At 53.6% G+C, this 19172-nt stretch overlaps 1 protein-coding gene across 9 annotated transcripts in view; it reads left to right on the forward strand.

The window, feature by feature from the left end:
• The window catches only part of CIITA (class II major histocompatibility complex transactivator), a 46319-nt gene that overhangs the window by 18294 nt on the left and 8853 nt on the right, over positions 1-19172 (forward strand). For 7 of the 9 annotated variants that reach the window (XM_047713368.1, XM_047713369.1, XM_047713370.1 and 4 more), the window contains 12 exons: positions 4774-4917; positions 5179-5274; positions 7794-7856; positions 8034-8114; positions 10330-10374; positions 11561-11713; positions 12146-12286; positions 13219-13383; positions 13906-13974; positions 14778-16425; positions 17307-17465; positions 18355-18426. In XM_047713368.1, the coding sequence (XP_047569324.1) occupies positions 4774-4917; positions 5179-5274; positions 7794-7856; positions 8034-8114; positions 10330-10374; positions 11561-11713; positions 12146-12286; positions 13219-13383; positions 13906-13974; positions 14778-16425; positions 17307-17465; positions 18355-18426 (2836 nt within the window). Of the gene's footprint in view, positions 1-2253; positions 2276-4773; positions 4918-5178; positions 5275-7793; positions 7857-8033; positions 8115-10329; positions 10375-11560; positions 11714-12145; positions 12287-13218; positions 13384-13905; positions 13975-14777; positions 16426-17266; positions 17466-18354; positions 18427-19172 lie in introns of those variants that run through there. The other 2 variants (XM_047713377.1, XM_047713376.1) reach the window with 2 other exon arrangements.

Genomic DNA, 19172 nt, shown 5'->3' on the forward strand with positions numbered 1-19172 from the left:
AATGACACAGAACCTGGGCCCGTGGGTGACTTTTCTCTAGTCACCTTCTCAGTGGTAGCCATGGGGGACATGAGCAGACCTCCCAGGCTGCACTTCTGGGGGCTTTCTTGTTCTTGTGGGGTCTGTGGGTCCTCCTTATGTAAAAGAACAGAAAGCTTGGCTTTGCAATGTTGTGATTTATGGAGAAATGAAAGAGAAGGGGTTCCTTGGGGCACCTGGGTGGCTCAGTGGGTTAAAGCCTCTGCCTTCGGCTCGGGTCATGATCCCAGGGTCCTTGGATCGAGCCCCGCATTGGGCTCTCTGCTCAGCGGGGAGCCTGCTTCCCTCTCTCTCTCTCTGCCTGCCTCTCTGACTACTTATGATCTCTGTCTGTCAAATAAATAAATAAAAAATCTTTAAAAAAAAAAAAGAGAGAAGGGGTTCCTTCATCAACCTCACAGAGGTTAGAAGCAAATTAATAATCATTAATAATAATAATAGTGATGTCGATGGCCATCCTCTGCATTTGCTCACCATGTACGTGATGGATCCCATTTTAAACCACCATTCACCAAGCGGCTCATTAAGCACCAGTCACCTTTCTGAGGGCTTTAGGAGAATTAACTCCCCTGATCCTTATGAGTTACCGATTATGATTCCCGTTTTACAGATCAGGGAACTGAGGCTCCAGGAGGTTGATAAAATGAACTTGCTCAAGTTGTGGTGGGTGGGAATGGTTTCAGAGGCCGGCAGTTTGACTCCAAAGCTCACACAAGTTGGCTTGTTTCTCTTCTGTCCATGTGTTTCTCTGGGGTCTGATCGCATTTGGGAAGGCTGTCCAAAGTTTGAAGCTGAGCCCTCAACAGTGAGGCTGGGTTACAATTCTTCAGGCTCCTCCCCATTGACACCTCCTGCCATCACCCGTCTGTGACAGGAGCTTGTTCCTCCCTAACCCTGGGCCTCGATATGATGGGGGTTGTTCATTGAATGGAAACATTCTGATTGGCAAGCAAGAGCACTGGACAGAGAGTCTTGTGCTGGGGGAGATCAGGTCCAGGCTTGGCCAGGGACAGGTAATGGTGCCTTGAGCAAGTCGCGTCCCTTCTCAGGGTCTCATCTGCTCTGTAAAGTGAAGGAGGTTGGAGTTGGAGGTCCCTGGCAGACCCGTTACTCTGGGAATAAACAGTATGGGAAACTTGACCAAAGTTACCCAACTCATTGGTGAAATGCCTGGGCTCAATCCAGAGCTGCTGTCACCAGATATGGCTGCTTGGAAAAAGAGGCAGAAGGCTACAATGTAAGCTGTCCCTAAATACCACAGACTGAGAAGGGGAGGAAGGCAGTGGGCAAGATTTAGGGAGGGGTTTCTTTTACCTCCAGGAAAGAACAGATTTCTTCTCTAATTCTCAGGCTGCTGTGCCGAGAGGAGTGGGAGTTCTCCTTCCCCCTCCCCCAACCCCAGGCTTGGCTTCATGACAAGAAAAGGGTGGGGGCCCCATCTTTCAGTTCTGCTTCCTCCAGTCATGGCTGGATGGACCTTTGAGGCAAGTCTGTGATGTTCAGGTTCCTGTAGCCAACCCCTCCCCCCCCAGCCCATTATCCAGAGACAGCCCCTGCCAGGGCCCCATGTTGGATTGGAAAATTCATTTTCTGTGATATCCAGGGTCTGCGCAGAGACCCCCCAATAGGGAGTGAGATTTTTCAATGAGTAAAATGAAAAGAAGCAGCTGGAGGGTAGTGGTGAATTGTGTGCGTGTGTTTCCCTGACCCTCCCCTCTTTGGTCTTTCCCACTTCACCTCCACTTTCTTGTGGCCCAGGCGGGGGCACTCAGAAGGCTCTGGCAGATCCTCTGGCCTTCAAGGCCAGCTCCCCTCCTGCCTCTTCTAAGAAACTCTGAGTCCTTCCAGCAATTGTCTGCATTTCATGTCTAGAAGGATGAATGTCCCCCCCACCAAAGATATGTCCACATCAAATCCCTAGAACCTGTGAATGTGACCTTATTTGGAGAAAGAGTCTTTGTAGGTGTAATCAAGTTAAGGACCTTGGAATAAGATCATCTTGGATTTTGCGGGTGGTCCTAAATCCAAAGGCAAGTGTCCTTTTAAGAGAAAGGGAGAAGGTTTGAGACATGCAGAGGAGATGATGGGACCAGTGAGGCAGAGATTATAGGGATCTGGCCACATGGTCACAAGGAAAGGAATGCTGAGGGTTTCCAGAAGCTACAAGAGGCAAGGAAGGACTGTCCCCTAGAGCCTCTGGCAACACCTTGGTTTTGGACTTCTGACCCGCAGAATGGTGAGCGACTAAGGCTCTGCTGTTTTTTTTTTTTTTTTTTAAAGATTTTATTTACTTATTTGACAGACAGAGATCACAAGTAGGCAGAGAGGCAGGCAGAGAGAGAGGAGGAAGCAGGCTCCCTGCTGAGCAGAGAGCCCAATGCGGGGCTCCATCCCAGGACCCTGGGATCATGACCTGAGCGGAAGGCAGAGGCTTAACCCACTGAGCCACCCAGGTGCCCCAAGGCTCTGCTGTTTTAAGCTGCTCAGTTTGTGGTGCTTTGCTCCAGCGGGTCTGGAAAATGAACCCACTAGGGAGTGGAACAGGAGCCCCGAGGCAGGTGCATGAGGCTTCAGAGTGGTTCTACCCAGAAAGAGCTGCGTGTTATCAGCGATGTTATTTGGCCTCATTTGCAAAATGGAGACAATAATACCTATCTTCCCAGGCTGGTTTTTGTTTTGTGTCTACAGCTTTATTGGGATGTAATTCACATAGTGTGTAATTCACCCATTTATTTTTTTAAGTAATTATTTTTAGAAAGAGAGGGAGAGGGAGGAGGGGGAAGGGCAGAAAGAGCGGAAGACAGTCTCAAGCAGAGTCCTTGCTGAGCAGGGAGCCCAACATGGGGCTCAATTCCAGGACCCTGAGATCATGACCTCGGCTGAAATCAAGAATTGCACACTTAGCCAACAGGGCCACCCAGGTCCCGTGCAATTCACCCATTTAAAATGCACTGCTGGGGGGCACCTGGGTGGCTCAGTGGGTTAAAGCCTCTGCCTTTGGCTCAGGTCACGATCCCAGTGTCCTGGGATCGAGCCCCACATCGGGCTCTCTGCTCTGCGGGGAGCCTGCTTCCGCCTCTCTCTCTATCTGTCTGCCTCTCTGCCTACTTGTGATCTCTGTCTGTCAAACAAATAAATAAAATCTTAAAATAAAATAAAATAAAATGCACCGCTGGTGGTCTTTGTAGTATATCCACACAGTGGTAGAACCATCCCCACATTCGCTAAAGAACGTTTTTGACAGCCCCCAAAAGAAACACCACCTCCATGATTATTTGCCCCCTGGTTTTTTCCACAACTCTCTCCCAACCCTAGCCCACCACTATTCTACTTTATCTGTAAGGATTTGCCTATTCTGCACTTTCATATAAATGGGATCATACCATTCATGGCCCCTTGTGTCTGGCTTCTTTCGATGATCATCATGTTTTCAGGTTTGATCCATGTTGTAACTTGTATCAGTACCTTATTCTTTTTCTGGCTGAATAGTATTCCATGGTTTGGATTTATCCCTTTTTGTTGATTTTTTAAAAAATGTATTTATTGGGGCGCCTGGGTGGCTCAGTGGGTTAAAGCCTCTGCCTTCGGCTCAGGTTATGATCTCAGGGTCCTGGGATCGAGCCCCACATCGGGCTCTCTGCTCTGTGAGGAGCCTGCTTTCCTCTCTCTCTGCCTGCCTCTCTGCCTACTTGTGATCTCTCTCTGTCAAATAAATAAATAAAATCTTTTTAAAAAATGTATTTATTTGACAGATGGAGATCACAAGTAGGCAAAGAGGCAGGCTGAGAGAGAGGAAGAGAAGCAGGCTCCCTGCTGAGCAGAAAGCCCGATTCAGGGCTCAATCCCAGGACCCTGGGCTCATGATCTGAGCCAAAGGCAGAGGCTTTAACCCACTGAGCCACCCAGGTGCCCCTGTTGATTCATTTATTGAGAGAAACTTGAGTTGTTTCCCTGTTTCGGCTGTTATGAATTATTCATCTATGAAATTTCACATACTAGTTTTTGCATGGACATGTCCAGGGTGTTTGGAAGGTTGAATGAAGCAGAATCGAAGGTATCTGATACACCCTTCACCAAATGAGGAATCTTAGAATCTGCCCCGACTCCTGCAATTTACAGCTTAGGAAACTGAGGCATGGAGAGGAGCAGAGACTTGTTCGAGATCACCTAAGGTGATAGAGCGTAGCACTTAATTGCATCTGCTTGTATCAGAATGCCCAGCACCAAATCCCGGTTCCACGTGGAGCTGGGTCACTTTAGGTCTGTCACCTCCCCTCTCGGATCCTCAGCGTCTTCATGTGAAAAGTGAGGGTAGTAAGAGTATCTACCTCATATGGTTTTTGATGTAAGAATGGAAAGTTCCAGCCCATGTGTCTGGCACATGGTAGATGCTCTACAGATCTCGACTCTTACCATGGCAGCGCCAGAGTTGGACCCGGAGTCTCCTGGCTCCCAGGTGTAAGAGGTCTTGAATCTACCCTTCCCCAGTTCCCTTTCCTGTATGGTGGGCATCTTCCCAGAGTGATTATAAGTTCCTTGGGGGAAGGAGATAGGACTTCCTCTCGCCACTGCCCGGAGTGTGTAAGAGGTGCCGAATGAGCACTTCTGCTCGCTTTCTCCGGCTCTCCCAAACTCTGGCCTTCACCAGGTGACCCAGCTAGGAACTGTGGTAGGTGTTAATTCTCTACATCTTTCCAATGCTCCCTGCACTGACTGAATGTGTCTCCCTTCCAGGCAGTGGGCAGTGTGCTGCCATGGAGCTGGGGCCTCTAGAAGGCGGGTACCTGGAGCTTCTCAACAGCAGTGCTGATCCCTTGCAGCTCTACAACCTCTATGACCAGACGGACCTGGCTAGAGAAGAGCTTGAGCTCTGCTCAGGTGGGCTCTCCCTGCTCTGGCCCCTCCCAGGTCCTTCCTCACCCCTCAGCAACTGGGGGTTGGGGGGTGGGGAGGCTGGGCAGGCTACGTTCTGACCGCTGAGCTCTGGTCAGCACCACGGACAGCTCCTTTGCTTCCGGAGGGGACTTCCCCCCCAGCCCCGCCCCCCCCCCCCCCCCCCCCCCCCCCCGCCTCTCCTTCCTTCCCCACTAGCCCTCTTCCCAGACTTTTCCTGCTTCATCCGTGGGGCTTTCCCTCCAGAACCCGACATGGACACCATCAACTGCGAACAGTTCAGCAAACTGTTGTGTGACATCGAAGGTGATGAAGAGACCAGGGAGGCTTATGCCAATATCGGTGAGGAAGCATTCTGAACCCAGAAAAAGGCCAGTCGAGGGGAAGAGTTCCTTTTTTTCTTTTGCTAACCTCACCCATTCACTACAAGTCACAGAAAGCTCCTCCCTCATAAATTAGGGCAAGGGTGGGGGGGGGGATTGCAGAGCAAGAGCTAGAAAAGAGACTCCAGGGAAATGGGGAGATGACCTCTTGCCCAATGACCACCAGGCAAAGTCTTTTATATTCTCTGCCTCCAGTTCTATACCTTTTTATATTTCTTGCTCTTCTTGCTTCCTTCCACACAGCCCATACCATATACCCCTCCCTGTCTTCTCCCTAGCTCCTAAGCCAAATGACTCTAGTATTTGTAATATCTACCATTTGGGCTCATTTTTTGCTCACTGATCACTGTATGTGTGTTACTGCATTGAATCCATACAACAACAACAAAGGAAATAGATCCTATTAATATCTCCTTTTTGCAGAGGAGGAAATCGAGGCTTAGAGAGTTAAAGGAATGTACCCAAGCCTGCATTAGAGATAGCAATGGTCAGCCACGAGATTGAAAGCTAGGTCTTTCTCATTTCAAAGTCCTTCTTTTTAACCATGAAGAGGAAATTGTCTAGGGTGGGGAAGTTCTCTAAGGCTTAAGCTGAGAGGCTTATCTGCAGGTTTAAAAAGGGCTACTACTTTGAAATAAGGGCAGGACTCTTTGGGGAGAGGTGTTGCTGTTGGTTTTTGCTTTTGTTTTTTGGAGGGGAGTGGGGTAAAGTTTCCCTCCTTATGACTATCTCATAGTCTCTGTTGAGTTAGAAAAAGATGCCCCCTCTTATGGAGGATACAACCCCCATTTTTCCTCTTGCTGGGCAACCTTGTGCAGAACCTGCACAACTGTTCTTTGTGGCCCTTTTCCTGGCAACCCAAGAGCCACATAACTCGGGAGGTCGTGCATAGCGTGAATGTGGCCAGTCTTTCCCCAGTCCACAGTTAATCCTGCAGCACACAAAGTGGAAAATGGAGAGTAGTAACTGTGTGTCTCAAAAATTACAGAACTGAGATGTCTGCCCACTTCCTTTCCTTCTTGGGAACTTACTTGAGGAAGCAGAAGTGTTTGGTGTTGAGGACTTTCTTATTTCTCACAGCTGGAGGCAGTGATGAAGGATTTGAGCATTACTTAGGATTTAGGGGTTTTTTTTGCAGGAAGTGGAAGCTGCCAAAGCAAGGGAAGGGGGAAGCTTCGTCCAAATCATTGGGCTTTCTCTGTGCTTCTAGAAAGCCAGGCTCTGGCCTGAGCGTGCAATCATTTGAGGCATCTTGAAATATATGTAGAAAATGGCTTCCATATGTGCATGGTAGGTATAATAATCACACCTCCCTCATGGGATGGCTGAGGATTGGATGAGTTTCTCTGTGTAAAGTGTTTAGGAAAGAAAGGAATTTGCATAGGGTGAGTCAGGTGCCCCGCCCACCCCGACCTCACTACCACCATCACCATCATCAGAGATATCAAGGTCACTGCTGCCCTTTCATGGCTCTCCATTGCTGATAAAACCAAGCCCTACCTTTCCCCCAACATGAAACTTGCCTGCAGACACCTGTCTCTGAGTTTCTCAAACACCTTTCCTCACCCCGTCCTCACTGCCCAAAACCCTCCGCTTTCCACCTCTCTGACTGTGACCATCTTTCTTTCTTTCCTTTTTTTTTTTTTTAAAGATTTTGTTTATTGATTTGACAGAGAGAGAGAGAGAGAGATCACAAGTAGGCAGAGAGAGAGGAAAGGAAGCAGGCTCCCCGGCTAGCAGAGAGGCGGTGTGGGGCTCGATCCCAGGACCCTGGGATCGTGACCCGAGCCGAAGGCAGAGGCTTTAACCCACTGAGCCACCCAGGTGCCCCTGTGACCATCTTTCAATGGCTGGCTCTGAGATCCCTTCCCTCTGGAGCCCTCCCTGACAGACCCATGCTGCCATACACTGTTTCCTCTGCCCTCTTGCCATGACAGCTGTCTTTCCCTGGGCTCCCAGTCATGTACCATCTGATAAAAAGAACCACTGTTTCTTAAGTGCCTGTGGTGTCCTGGCTACTGTATCTGATGCTTTAACTTAGAGGCAGAGCCTCTAATCCTCACCATGCATCCTTGGGTTGTAGGCATTTCTTATTCTCATTACACAGCTGAGGACGTGGAGCCCCAGAGAGGTTAAGTCATTGGTCCAAGCTTGCACAGCTAGTAGGGTTAACGGGGGTCAAGCTGGGATTGAAACTTAAAGCCCGTGACAACTCTACCACACTGCCTTGTACTACTTTACAGCAATAGTTAAGTTTTCATGGATGTGTATCATCCCTTCAACTAGACTGAGAGCCCATGAAGGTTCAGGGTTCCTTCATTAATTCGATCTTTGAGTCAGGAAACGCTGATTGAGCCCCCCGCCCCGTGCATGCCAAGGCTGGAGGGTCACAGTTCCCTGGTGCCCACCCCAAGGCCAGGCACACAGTGGGTATTCAGAAAACTCATTGACTGACTGTTCTTTTCCTTGTCTGGGCAGCGGAACTGGACCAGTATGTGTTTCAGGACTCCCAGCTGGATGGTCTGGGCAAAGACATTTTCAGTAAGTTGGGGGACTCTTGGCTCAGCCTGCATTTCCTTCCTTGTTCCTTGGCGAGCAACCTGATGACCTCCCTTTGAAGGATGGTCAGATCCTGCCCCAGCACAGGGACAATGAAGGCTCACTTTGGGCGTCCGCTGACTGTGTGTCACAGTCTCTTTTTTTTTTTTCCCCCCAAAGTCGAGCACATAGGATTGGAAGAAATGATCAGCGAGAATGTGGAGGTGTTGGAGGAAGCAGGGCAGAAAAGTCAGAAAAGACGTGAGTAAGCCCTTCTCAGATCTGACTTCAGCCTGCTTGACTCCTGGCCCTGCCTTGGCTCCAGAGCCTGCTGTGGCTCCCAGTGGCTTCCTTTGTTAAGTCCTGTCTGCGCTGCCTGGGTTTGGATGTCCCACCCTTCATTCCCCTCACCATTTCTCCCTGGTGACCCAGGGAGGAAGCAGACAGCCCTGGTGCTAAGGCCATTCTCCAGGTGTGTCTCTAGGGACCTTTGGGCTCTGGCTTCTCTTTCATCCTTAGTTGTCACCCCTGTCTTTGAGGGAGGTGTCTTCAACCGTAGATTCTAGAGTCAGCAAGAACTGGGTATGAGTCCGGGTCTGTTATCTCTGGACTCTGTGGCCTTGAGCAAGTGCCTATCCCTCTCTGCGCCTCCTACTCTGTCTCCCTTTCTCCTTAATCTGTCCTTACTGGCTGTCATCTTTTTATCCCATCAGTTTTTAAATGCAAATCAGATCACTTTGCTGCCCTGCTAACCCTCCAATGGCTACCAAATACATACACAAGGCAGATATGATCTGACCCTTCCCACCTCTCCAAGCCTGCCATGGGGCAGGACACTCCAGCCACACTGGCTTCCTACCATTCCTAGAACTCACGTACTCTTTCCAGCCTCAGGGCCTCACGTGCCCTTGGCTCTTGAGGTTCTATCTGGAACACCCTTTTCCCAGTTCTTCCCAAGGCAGGCTCCTATGAATCCTTGAGGTCTTGGCTAACATGTCACCTCCTCCTGGAGGCCTTCCCTGACCACCTTTCCACATGGATCACCTTGCTGATTTTCACCTCGTGTGTGTCTCTCCTCGTCCCTTAGCACTTGTCACCATCAGGACTTTTTAAAATGTATTGCCTTTTGCCTGGTTCCCTGCTGCGAGAACAGCGATCTTGTCTTCCTTCCTCGTGAACTACACCCCCAGGATCTAGCACAGGGCCTCCAGTAGCGCCTCAGTAAATGTCCACCGAGTGCGAATATCTGTAAAATGGGCTCAACGGTCGAGTGAGAGCTTACTACGTTCCAGACCACATATCAGACTTGTACCTATTACGTGATCTGTCCACAGATAAAGCAGGTGCATGCTATAAAAATTCAAAAGGTGCGAGGATATTCAGTGGGAAAAAAAAATCTCCCTCCCACTCCTGTCCCCTAGACCCTCAGTTCGCCTCCCTGAAAACAGCCTACTTGGCTGGTTCCCTCCAGGGAATTCCTCTTGCTGGCTTGCTTTGTTTGTTTTATTTGATAAGCATTTTCCCCAGCATTTTACTATGAAGCTTTGCAACATGAAATAAAGGGGAAAGAATCATGCTGCAAATGTTTCCCTTAACATACCTCTGTCCGTCCGTCCATCTATCCCTCTATCCACCCACTCATCCATTCGTTTTCTATTGGGAACATTTCAAAGTAAACTGCAGACACCAGTACACTTCCCCGTAGGTCCGTTAGCATTCTCGTTCTCCTCCAGCGCCGCGTGGAATTTCGCTGGGTGGGTGAACCGTGATTTAGGCAGCCCCTTGCTGAGGGGCGCGTAGGACTTTTCCCCCGCTAGTGTGCTACTGCTCGATACTTAGCTCACCGATTTTCCATGCGTTACTGCAGAGTAGGAAGCTCTGCCTCTGTTTCCCAGATGAGTGATCAAAGGCTCACAGAGGCGGGGTGCCTGGGTGGCTCAGTGGGTGAAAGCCTCTGCCTTCAGCTCAGGTCACGATCCCAGGGTCCTGGGATCAAGCCCCGCATAGGGCTCTCTGTTCTGCGGGGAGCCTGCTTCCCCCTCTCTCTCTCTGCCTGCCTCTCTGCCTACTTGTGATCTCTGTCTGTCAAATAAATAAATAAAATCTTTAAAGAAAAAAAAAAGAAGGGCTCACAGAGGCTCTGTTGCAGAAACACCGGGCTAGGGAGGGACCCCAAAGCAGGTTGTTGTTGTTTTTGTTTTTATTTTCCTAAACTCATAATCGTCTTGTGTCCCCTTTGTGGTTCTGCCTCTCCCTCTCTGCCCTCTCCCTCACTGCCCGGGGTCTTCAAGGTGGGGTTTGGGCACAAGCAGGCCAGCAGGGTGACAAGGGTCGGGGGAAGGGGAGGGACTGGGAGCTGCAGGGCCACTTCCCAGCCATTAAAGGCAAGGCCATAGGGGCTCCTGGGGTTCATGGGCCCCTCATAGCCGGGACCACACCTTCCTTGGGGCGGCTAACCATGATGTTGTCTTTGCAGCCTTCCCAGAGGAGCTGCCCGTGGACTTGAAGCACAGGAAGCTAGGTGAGCAGGGTGGGGTGCACCGAGGTGGGGGGCAGAGTATGAGGCAGGGAAGCCAGGGCCTCTTCAGGACCATGAATGAACTGGCAGTGGAAAGCCAAGGCTCAGAGAGGGGAGGTCACTTGTCCAAGATCACACAGCCAGTGAGAGGCGGAGCTGGGATTCAAACCAAGATTCGGTCATGACTCCGTTGCCCCTGCTCTGCCGTTTAAAGGCCACTGGGAGATTCAACTTCTACAAAGCCTCTCCCCCGACACCCCTTCTTAAATTCTGAGTCAGAGTTGAGGTCCCACTTTCTGCCTTACTCCGCTGCCCCTCCCAGACCACACTTCTCCTTTTGGAGGGCGGAGTCATCTAGGGTCAGCTGGTCACCCAGCGCCCTCTGGCCTCCTGAGAGCCCTTTGCCTCAGCGAGCCTCTTCCCCAGGCTCACCGTCCCCTACCAGAGGCTGCGTCCTCTCCCTCCACCTCCCCTCTCATCCCACTCAGTTGTTATTGCGAAGGTGTTTTTCCAGAGTAAGGAAGCAGCTCACAGTCTAATGAGGGAAGCCTAGTCCCTGCCCTCAGAAAGTTCTAATCTGGTGGGGGAGACTGGGTCCCCGCCCCTGAAGAATCCAGAACGCTGGAGAAGTGATCCCTGCCTTCGGAAATCTCTTAGTCTGATGGGAGAGACTGGGTTCCTACTTTCCAAGACCACCAGTCTGATGGAGGAGACAGGAGCTCTGCCTGTGAAGACCCCGGGGTGATAGAGAAGTAGTTCCTGTGTTCAGAGAGCTCCCAATCTGATGGGAAAAGCAAATGTCTATCCTCTTCTATCTGCTTACTAAAGGGAGGACAGAAACTGCCCCACTCAGATGGGACAGCACAGCACAGACCTTGCCTCCTTTGGGGAGTGCTTGGGGCCTCGTAGGGTCCCCCCAGGGGCTCAGTGGCTGGCTGTGGAAGGTGGTAGGGGCCTGACCCAAAAGCCAGTGACAGGGAGAGGCCAGGGGCGTGGAAGACTGCCTGGCACAGGGAAGTTGCCGACAGAACAGCTTCCCCCAGGGCTGAGAAAAGGACAGGAGCTCCCTCCAACTGCCAGGAGAGAGATCCACTCAGCTTCTGTGATCCTCCCCAGAAGGGCCCCGCCAGACGCCCCCTCAGATCCCACCCATGGTCCCCTGGATCTAACGTGGTCCTCTTCCTCACAGCTGAGCCCGTCACTGTGCCCATGGTGACTGGCACGTTCCTGGTGGGGCCAGTGAGCGACTCCTCGGCACTGCCCTGCCTGTCACCTCCTGCTGTGTTCAACAAGGAGCCAGAATCCAGCCAGCGTTGGCTGGAGGAGACCATCCTGATGCCTGGTATATTAGGGACTTGAAGAGGGGTCGTTTTCCTCCCTCCCGGGGGTGCCTGAAAAGTGGCCACAGCAAGGCCCACCAGGGACAGGAACCCTCCCCCCATGTTGGTGCCACCCATATCCCTCCCAGCTAGTCCCATCCCTCAGGGTCCCCATCAGCTCAGTCTGTGCCCGAGAATGTGCCTCAACAGGAAACCTCCCTGGGAGATAGAGCCAGGAGTACCCTCCTATGAGGGCATTTGCCCAGCAGCCGTCTTCGTTCATCAGCTATGAGCTGAGGACCTTGTCTGCCCGCTCACTCTGCTGGGTGCTGGGGACAGACACAGCTGCTGCTCTGGGGGACAGTGGAGCCCTTTAGAGAGGGAGTCAGGTCTTAATTGCATAATCAGAGAACGGGATTACGAACACTGGCGCTCACTGCCTTTGTCTCTTGCAGTTCCTCCCAGTTCCTTGCTGGGCTGCCTCAGCCTTCCTGCTGGACCCATTCAGATTGTCCCCAGCCTCCCCTCTCTGCCCCAGGGGCTCTGGCAGATCTCAGGGCCTGGGACAGGGGTGTCCAGTATGGTCATCTATCAAGGTGAGTGTTCGAGACCTAGCCTCCTCCACCCTGCCCCCTCTTGCGGCTATCTGAGCACTCCCTGCCCCGTCCTCCCCCAACCCCAAGCATTTGACACCTTCTCATAATCCTCCCTCCCCAGAACACCCTTCTCTGACCCCCTTTCCCATCTATCAAAGCATAAGAGTAGAGGTCCCCGAGGTGGTGTGGGTGAAGGACCTACTCAGGGGCTGTAGCTTTCTATGTATCTATCTCTTTCCCCCACTAAGCCTTAGATTTGCCTTTGTTCCCCCTTTGTGTTAAACCTTATTATATTTAAAAATCACATCAATACTTGCTCATTCACAAGCCAAACAAAATGAGAAGCTTACAAGAGTCACGGAGGCTCTTCTGCACTCTCTTAGCGTAGGGTGGTGGGAGGTTTTATGTGCCTCTTTGCGTGGCTTTTTGGAATTGCCTTCTTTCCTGATTGGCAGGCTGGTCCCTGCTGACCTCCCCCACTGAGGAGCTGTGAATTGCCCAGGGCAAGGCTCGTTTGGGCTTTCAGGGCTGGGAGAGAGGATGAAGCCAGTGGGCAAGACTTTCACCCAATCCAAGAGCATCCTTTAAACGTTGGAGGCTGGGTTTTTTGTATAAGGCACTGGTGGCCCCAAAGCAAGGGAACATGCCTGACCTGACATCCAGACCAATGAGCACTGACCGCAGAGCACGAAGAGTGTTACTGTAACAGACTGTGCCCATTTCACAGGTGGGGAAACCAAGTCGCAGTGAGCTAGGTGTAACTCCAGAGTTCTTTCCTCAGTCCTGTCCTGAGAGGTCTTCCTTTGGAAGTTCCCCAGTCTCCTCCCCAGACTTTCCAAGCTGCTCAGCCTCCTTTGGGATAGAGGGGTGACCCAAGTGGGGCCCGGGGTGGATACCTAGTTGTTCTGACCCTTCCCTTTGTCCCAATATAGGCAAGATGCCCCAGGCCAGCCAAGTGCTTCCTTCTAATGGCCCAGCTGTGCAGAGCCTCCCCAAGTCCCCAGATCGGCCTGGCTCTACCAGCCCCTTTGCTCCGTCTGCAACTGACCTTCCTGGCATGCCAGAACCAGCCTTGACCTCCCGTGCAAATACAACAGGTAAGGACCCTTGGGGGCTCATGGGAGTTAAAGGAAGCAGGACAGAGGCCCTAGGCGAAGGCATCATCTCAATCAGGTCCATGAGCCTGTCCACAGGGACAAGCAGGCTGTGTTTATAGGTAAAACAAGGCAGGGGGGTCTCGGAGTGGAGGGCAAAAGAGAACCCATGTTCCATCTAAACTGGACCACTGGCCTTCCGCTGCTTGCCACCGGGCACGAAACCAGACCCAGTGCAGCCAGACCTTCTGAATGGTCAACAGAATCTGCAAATTCTCGGTTTTTACACAGGTATTACGCTTTTTAAAGCACTGGTTAAAATTTGTAAAGCAGCGCTGGCCCAAGAAAGGCCTCTTTGAGTGGGATGCAGCCTCAGCTCACCACCTTATGACCATTGTCTCGGGGGAGACCCAGCCCCCGACCCAGCCCCCTCACCCGTTGGTTCTGCCTTTGGAGAGGACTGAATGTCCCTGAGGCAGGAAGGTCCCCGGGGAACGACCTTCACCCAAATTTCTTCATCCGCAGAGGACCAGATGTCCCCTACCCAGTGCCTGGAAGCTCATGAAGTCTCCAGCAAGCCTCCAAAATGGCCTGGTGAGTGAGAGGGGGTGGACTCTCTGTGCCCTGGGGACAGGAGGTGGAAACCCATATCTGGCTCTGTCTCAGTCACTCAACACTGTACTCAGCCCTTTCCTGTTGGCTGCCTTGCTCACGCCTCTGCTCCTTTACTGTTCTGTGAGCAAATCATGTGTGCAGAGGTCCCGCCCTTGTAAGCCCACCCCGGGGGGTTGGCATCTGGTTTTCCAGGCCGAGGGAATGAATGAGGGGAGAGCAGATGAAGGAGAGAGCTAACTCTGGGCACCGGGGTGATGGGAAGTGGGATGATGAGACCAGGACTGAGCCCCAAGTCTCACTCTGTTCTGTGAGCTCTTCTAAGCAGATACATGGAATCATGCCTAATATCAAGATACAGATACATGGAATCAAGCCCTAATAACATCTCCCTTTTGCAGAGCGGGGACTCCTGGGGGACTCCTGGAGCCATAGCAGGGTCCATAACATGCTCAGTAATTAGCTATGGACCTGGGATTTGAACCAGATACACGGATTCCACTCTCTTAACTCTCAATACCGCCCCCCACCCCATGGACTTTCTGTAGCGAGGGTGCTAAAGAAGGGGGTTAGGGAGTAAATGAAGGGGCGGATAAGGAAGGGAGAAGACAGGTGAATGAGGGGTGTGAGAGTCAATGAATGAATGAATGAAGTCTGCGTCACAAGGCAGCGGGTGGGGGCCAAGACGCTGGTGGTGGCCGTGGGGCTGGTGATGGCCTATCCTGCTGCTAGCACCGTCCCTACCCATGACACGCACAGACACACACGCCCTTGGGCCTTTGCAGAGAGCGTGGAGCAGTTCTGCCGTTCCCTCCGGGACAAGTACCGGGCCGAGCCCGCAGACCCGGAAGGCATCCTGGTGGAGGTGGAGCTGGTGAGGGCGCGGCTGGAGAGGAGCGGCGACAAGAGCCAGGAGCGGGAGCTGGCCACCCCGGACTGGGCAGAGCGGCAGCTGGCCCGCGGGGGTCTGGCCGAGGTGCTGCTGGCTGCCGGGGACCGCCGGCGACCGCGGGAGACGCAGGTGATCGCCGTGCTGGGTAAAGCAGGACAGGGGAAGAGCCGCTGGGCCCGGGAAGTGAGCCGCGCCTGGGCCTGCGGCCAGCTGCCCCAGTACGACTTCGTCTTCTACTTCCCCTGCCACTGTCTGGACCGCGCGGGGGACAGTTACCGCCTGCAGGATCTGCTCTTCTGCCTGGGCCCCCAGCCACAGCCCGCGGACGAGGTCTTCAGCTATGTCTTGAGGAGGCCCGACCGGGTTCTGCTCATCCTGGACGCCTTCGAGGGTCTCGAAGGCCAAGACGGCCTCCTGCACAGCGCAGGCGGACCTGTGTCCACAGAGCCGCACTCCTTCCGGGGGCTGCTGGCTGGGCTCTTCCAGAGGAAGCTGCTGCGAGGCTGCACTGTGCTGCTCACGGCCCGGCCCCGGGGCCGCCTGGCCCAGAGCCTCAGCAAGGCCGATGTCCTGTTCGAGGTGACCGGCTTCTCCGCCGAGCAGGCGGAGACCTACGTGACCAGCTACCTGGAGCGCGCTGGGGTCCCCGAGCGCCGAGAACGAGCCCTGGCGCTCCTCCGTGGCCGGCCCTTCCTGTTCAGCCTCAGCCACAGTCCCACAGTGTGCCGGGCCGTGTGCCAGCTCTCCGAGGCCCTCCTGGAGCTGGGCGGCGAGGCTGAGCTGCCCTCCACGCTCACGGGACTCTACGTGGGGCTGCTGAGCCCTGCGGCCCGCGACAGCCCCCCGGGGGCCCTGGCGGGACTGGCCAGGCTGGCCTGGGAGCTGGGCCGAAGACACCGTGGCACCCTGCGGGACAGCCAGTTCCCGTCCGCGGAGGTGAGGGCCTGGGCCGTGGCCCAAGGCCTGGTGCAGCCCGTCCCGGGGGCCCCGGACGCGGAGCTGGCCTTCTCCAGCTTCCTCCTGCAGTGCTTCCTGGGGGCCGTGTGGCTGGCTCTGAGCACCGAGATCAAGGACAAGGAGCTGCCACAGTACTTGGCCTTGACCCCGAGGAAGAAGAGGCCGTATGACAACTGGCTGGAGGGCGTGCCGCGCTTCCTGGCTGGGCTGCTTTTCCAGCCTCACGCCGATGGCCTCGGAGCCCTGGCGGGACCGGCGGGGGCCGCGGTGGGGGCCAGGAAGCAGAAGGCGCTCAGCAAGTACCTGAAGCGGCTGCAGCCGGGGACGCTCCGGGCTGGGCGGCTGCTGGAGCTGCTGCACTGTGCCCACGAGGCTGCGGACGCCGGGCTCTGGCAGTACGTGGTGCAGGGGCTCCCGGCCCGCCTCTCCTTCCTGGGCACCCGGCTCACACCGCCCAACGCCTATGTGCTGCACAGCGCCTTGGAGGCGGCCGGCCGAGACTTCTCCCTGGACCTCCGCAGCACTGGCATCGACCCCGCTGGGCTGGGGAGCCTCGTGGGACTCAGCTGTGTCACCCATTTCAGGTGGGGGCAGGGGGGCAGTGTTTCTGCTGTGGGCTTGGCGCTGGTCCTGGTGCTGGGCACCGCGGTGGGGTCTCGGTCAGAATGCATGGTAGCCGGGCGGGGGGGGGCGGTCGGAAGGGATGCCTTCCGTTTTCAAGATGAGGACATCCAGGCTCAGAGAGGGGCAGCAGCTCGCCCAAGGTCACACAGCCTGTGAAGTACAGCGTCTTCCACCCATATTTGTGGAGTTTTTTAATTAAAATTTTTTTTTTCTATTTTAGAGAGGTGGGGGAGGAGAGGGAGAGGGAAAGACTCTCAAGCAGACTCCACGCTGAGCCGAGCCAGACGTGGGGCTTGACCTCACGACCCTGAGATCATGACCCGAGGCCAAACCAAGAATCTGACACTTAACCGGCTGAGCCACCCAGGCGGCCCTTCAATCAGTATCCATTCTGCTTCATCTTCAACTGTCCATCAGAGCAGTCTTCCTAGAACTTGCATCTGGTCATATATCTATCCCTCCAATTCCTTAACTTGGCTCATTTAAGTCGTTCTGGGATCTGTTTGATCACTTCAGCCTCATCTGCAGAAAATCTCTCCCACTTTCCCCCCAAATATACTTCACCCAAGCTATGAAGTCCTGTACCATTATACTGGTTCAACCAAGGATTCGCCACTGAGCTCCCTGGTAGCCAAAGCAAAAAGCGAAACCAAACCACTGGGAGTGCTGAGAAAAGGGAGGCATTAGTAGGAACTGGAGTGGACATAGAAGGCTTCCTGGAGGAGGTAGGGATAAAGTTGAGGACAATGTCTGAATAGGTAGGAGGTTCCTTCATGGAGCTGCCCCTCCATTATGGTCTAGCCCAGCCCTTGTGCCTGGGTCTGAGGCCCTTTCTCTGCAGGGCTTCGCTGAGTGACACGGTGGGCCTGTGGGAGTCTCTACAGCAGCGTGGGGAGACCGAGCTGCTCCGGGCAGTGGAGGAGAAGTTCACCATCGAGCCTTTCAAGGCCAAATCCCCAAAGGATGTGGAAGACTTGGGCAACCTCGTGCAGATCCAGAGGTGAGGAGGAGAGGGTGTGAGAGGTGGCACAGACCATGCAGGTTGAGGACAGGCAGGACTCAACGTTAAGTTTGCCATTGGTACTTCTCCTCTCCTTGGGGACACCTGAGCTCTCCCAAGGCCACCCAGAATCTCCCGCTGTAGGCACCCCCTGGGCAGGACCCATCACCTCGTGCCATTCAAAACTAGCCATCATGAATCCAATTCGTCCTCAGCTAGAGCCAGACAGACACTCCCTGATAAGGGTAGAGAGGTTGCCTTCTGCATCTAGTGACAGAAGTAACACGGATGGCCGCCTTTCAAGGCAGCCAGGACGAGAACTGTCCCCATCTGATAGATGGCAAAGCTGGAAGGTCCAGAAGGCAGAGAAAGTTGGCTGTGGAGCAGCTGTCTCTCATTCTGTCTTCATCCATTGCTGGACCACCTACTGTGTGTACTGTGTGCTTCTGGGCCCGGGTTTGGTAAGCACCTGCTCCGAGGCTCTTTTCCATGAAACCCACAGGACGGCCTTCATAACGCCCTATTCTGAGATTTTTTTTTTTTTTAAGATTTTATTTATTTATTTGACAGAGAGAGAGATCACAAGTAGGCAGAGGCAGGCAGAGAGAGAGGGGGAAGCAGGCTCCCCGCTGAGCAGAGAGCCCAGTGCGGGCCTCGATCCCAGGACCCTGAGATCATGACCTGAGCTGAAGGCAGAGGCTTAACCCACTGAGCCACCCAGGCACCCTCTGAGATATTTTTTTAACAGGGGACAACAACAGCCCCCAAGGAAGGCAGGCCTCCCCGGGAATTTGGGGCCCAGAGGCAGGCATCCTGGATCCCTCGTGTAGGGGCTCAGGGACAGGCGAAGAGCCTGCTGTCCGCTAACATTGCTGCCCGTTCTCTCCAGGACAAGGAGTTCCTCGGAAGACACAGCTGGAGAGCTCCCTGCCGTCCGGGACCTGAAGAAGCTGGAGTTTGCGTAAGCAGAGGAGTGAACAGTCTTGGGTCCCTGTGAGGTCTCTTATCTGCCGTTATTAGCGGGGCCTGTCCCACTGGGGATGGAGATAGGTCCCCAAAATCATTTTTAAAAAATATTTTATTGATTTATTTGAGAGAAAGAGAGAGAGAGAGAGAGAGAGTGGGAGGAGGAGCAGAGGGAGAGAGACAAGCAGACTCCGCCATGCTGAGCTTGGAGCCCGACGCTGGGCTTGATCCCGGGACCTTGAGATCATGACCTGAGCCAAAGGCAGATGCTTAACTGACTGAGCCACCCAGGCGCCCCCTCAAAATCATTCTTATCCTATTGTCTCGCCCCTTTGGAAGCCAGCTTCCAGCATCTGGGGATCGGCTGGCCAGGGCTGGGGCTGGAGCTTCTTGGGTGTGACGCCAAGTGGCCCATTTACCGGTGAACATCCGCCTTCCCATTCATTCAGTGGACAGAGTCCATTGACTGAGGCCACTGTCCTCAATGAGCCCGAAGTTTAGTGTAAATAGACAGTTACCCCCTGCTGTGATTGGTGGCCCATAGTGGCCAGGGGGTGGGGAGTCCAAGGGGACCCTCTGGAGAAGGTGACCGAAGGGTTGATGGTTGCCTGGCTCTTGCTCCAACAAAGGAAGAAACTAAATTCGTGTACGATCCCTGTTAGAGATCTAAAATCATCTGACAATTAGGAAGAAATTATTAAACACCTACAGTGTACTCAGTGCAATTTACACATGATCTGG

The sequence above is a fragment of the Lutra lutra genome, chromosome 18 (assembly GCF_902655055.1).
Source record: "Lutra lutra chromosome 18, mLutLut1.2, whole genome shotgun sequence".
Lineage (NCBI taxonomy): Eukaryota > Metazoa > Chordata > Mammalia > Carnivora > Mustelidae > Lutra > Lutra lutra.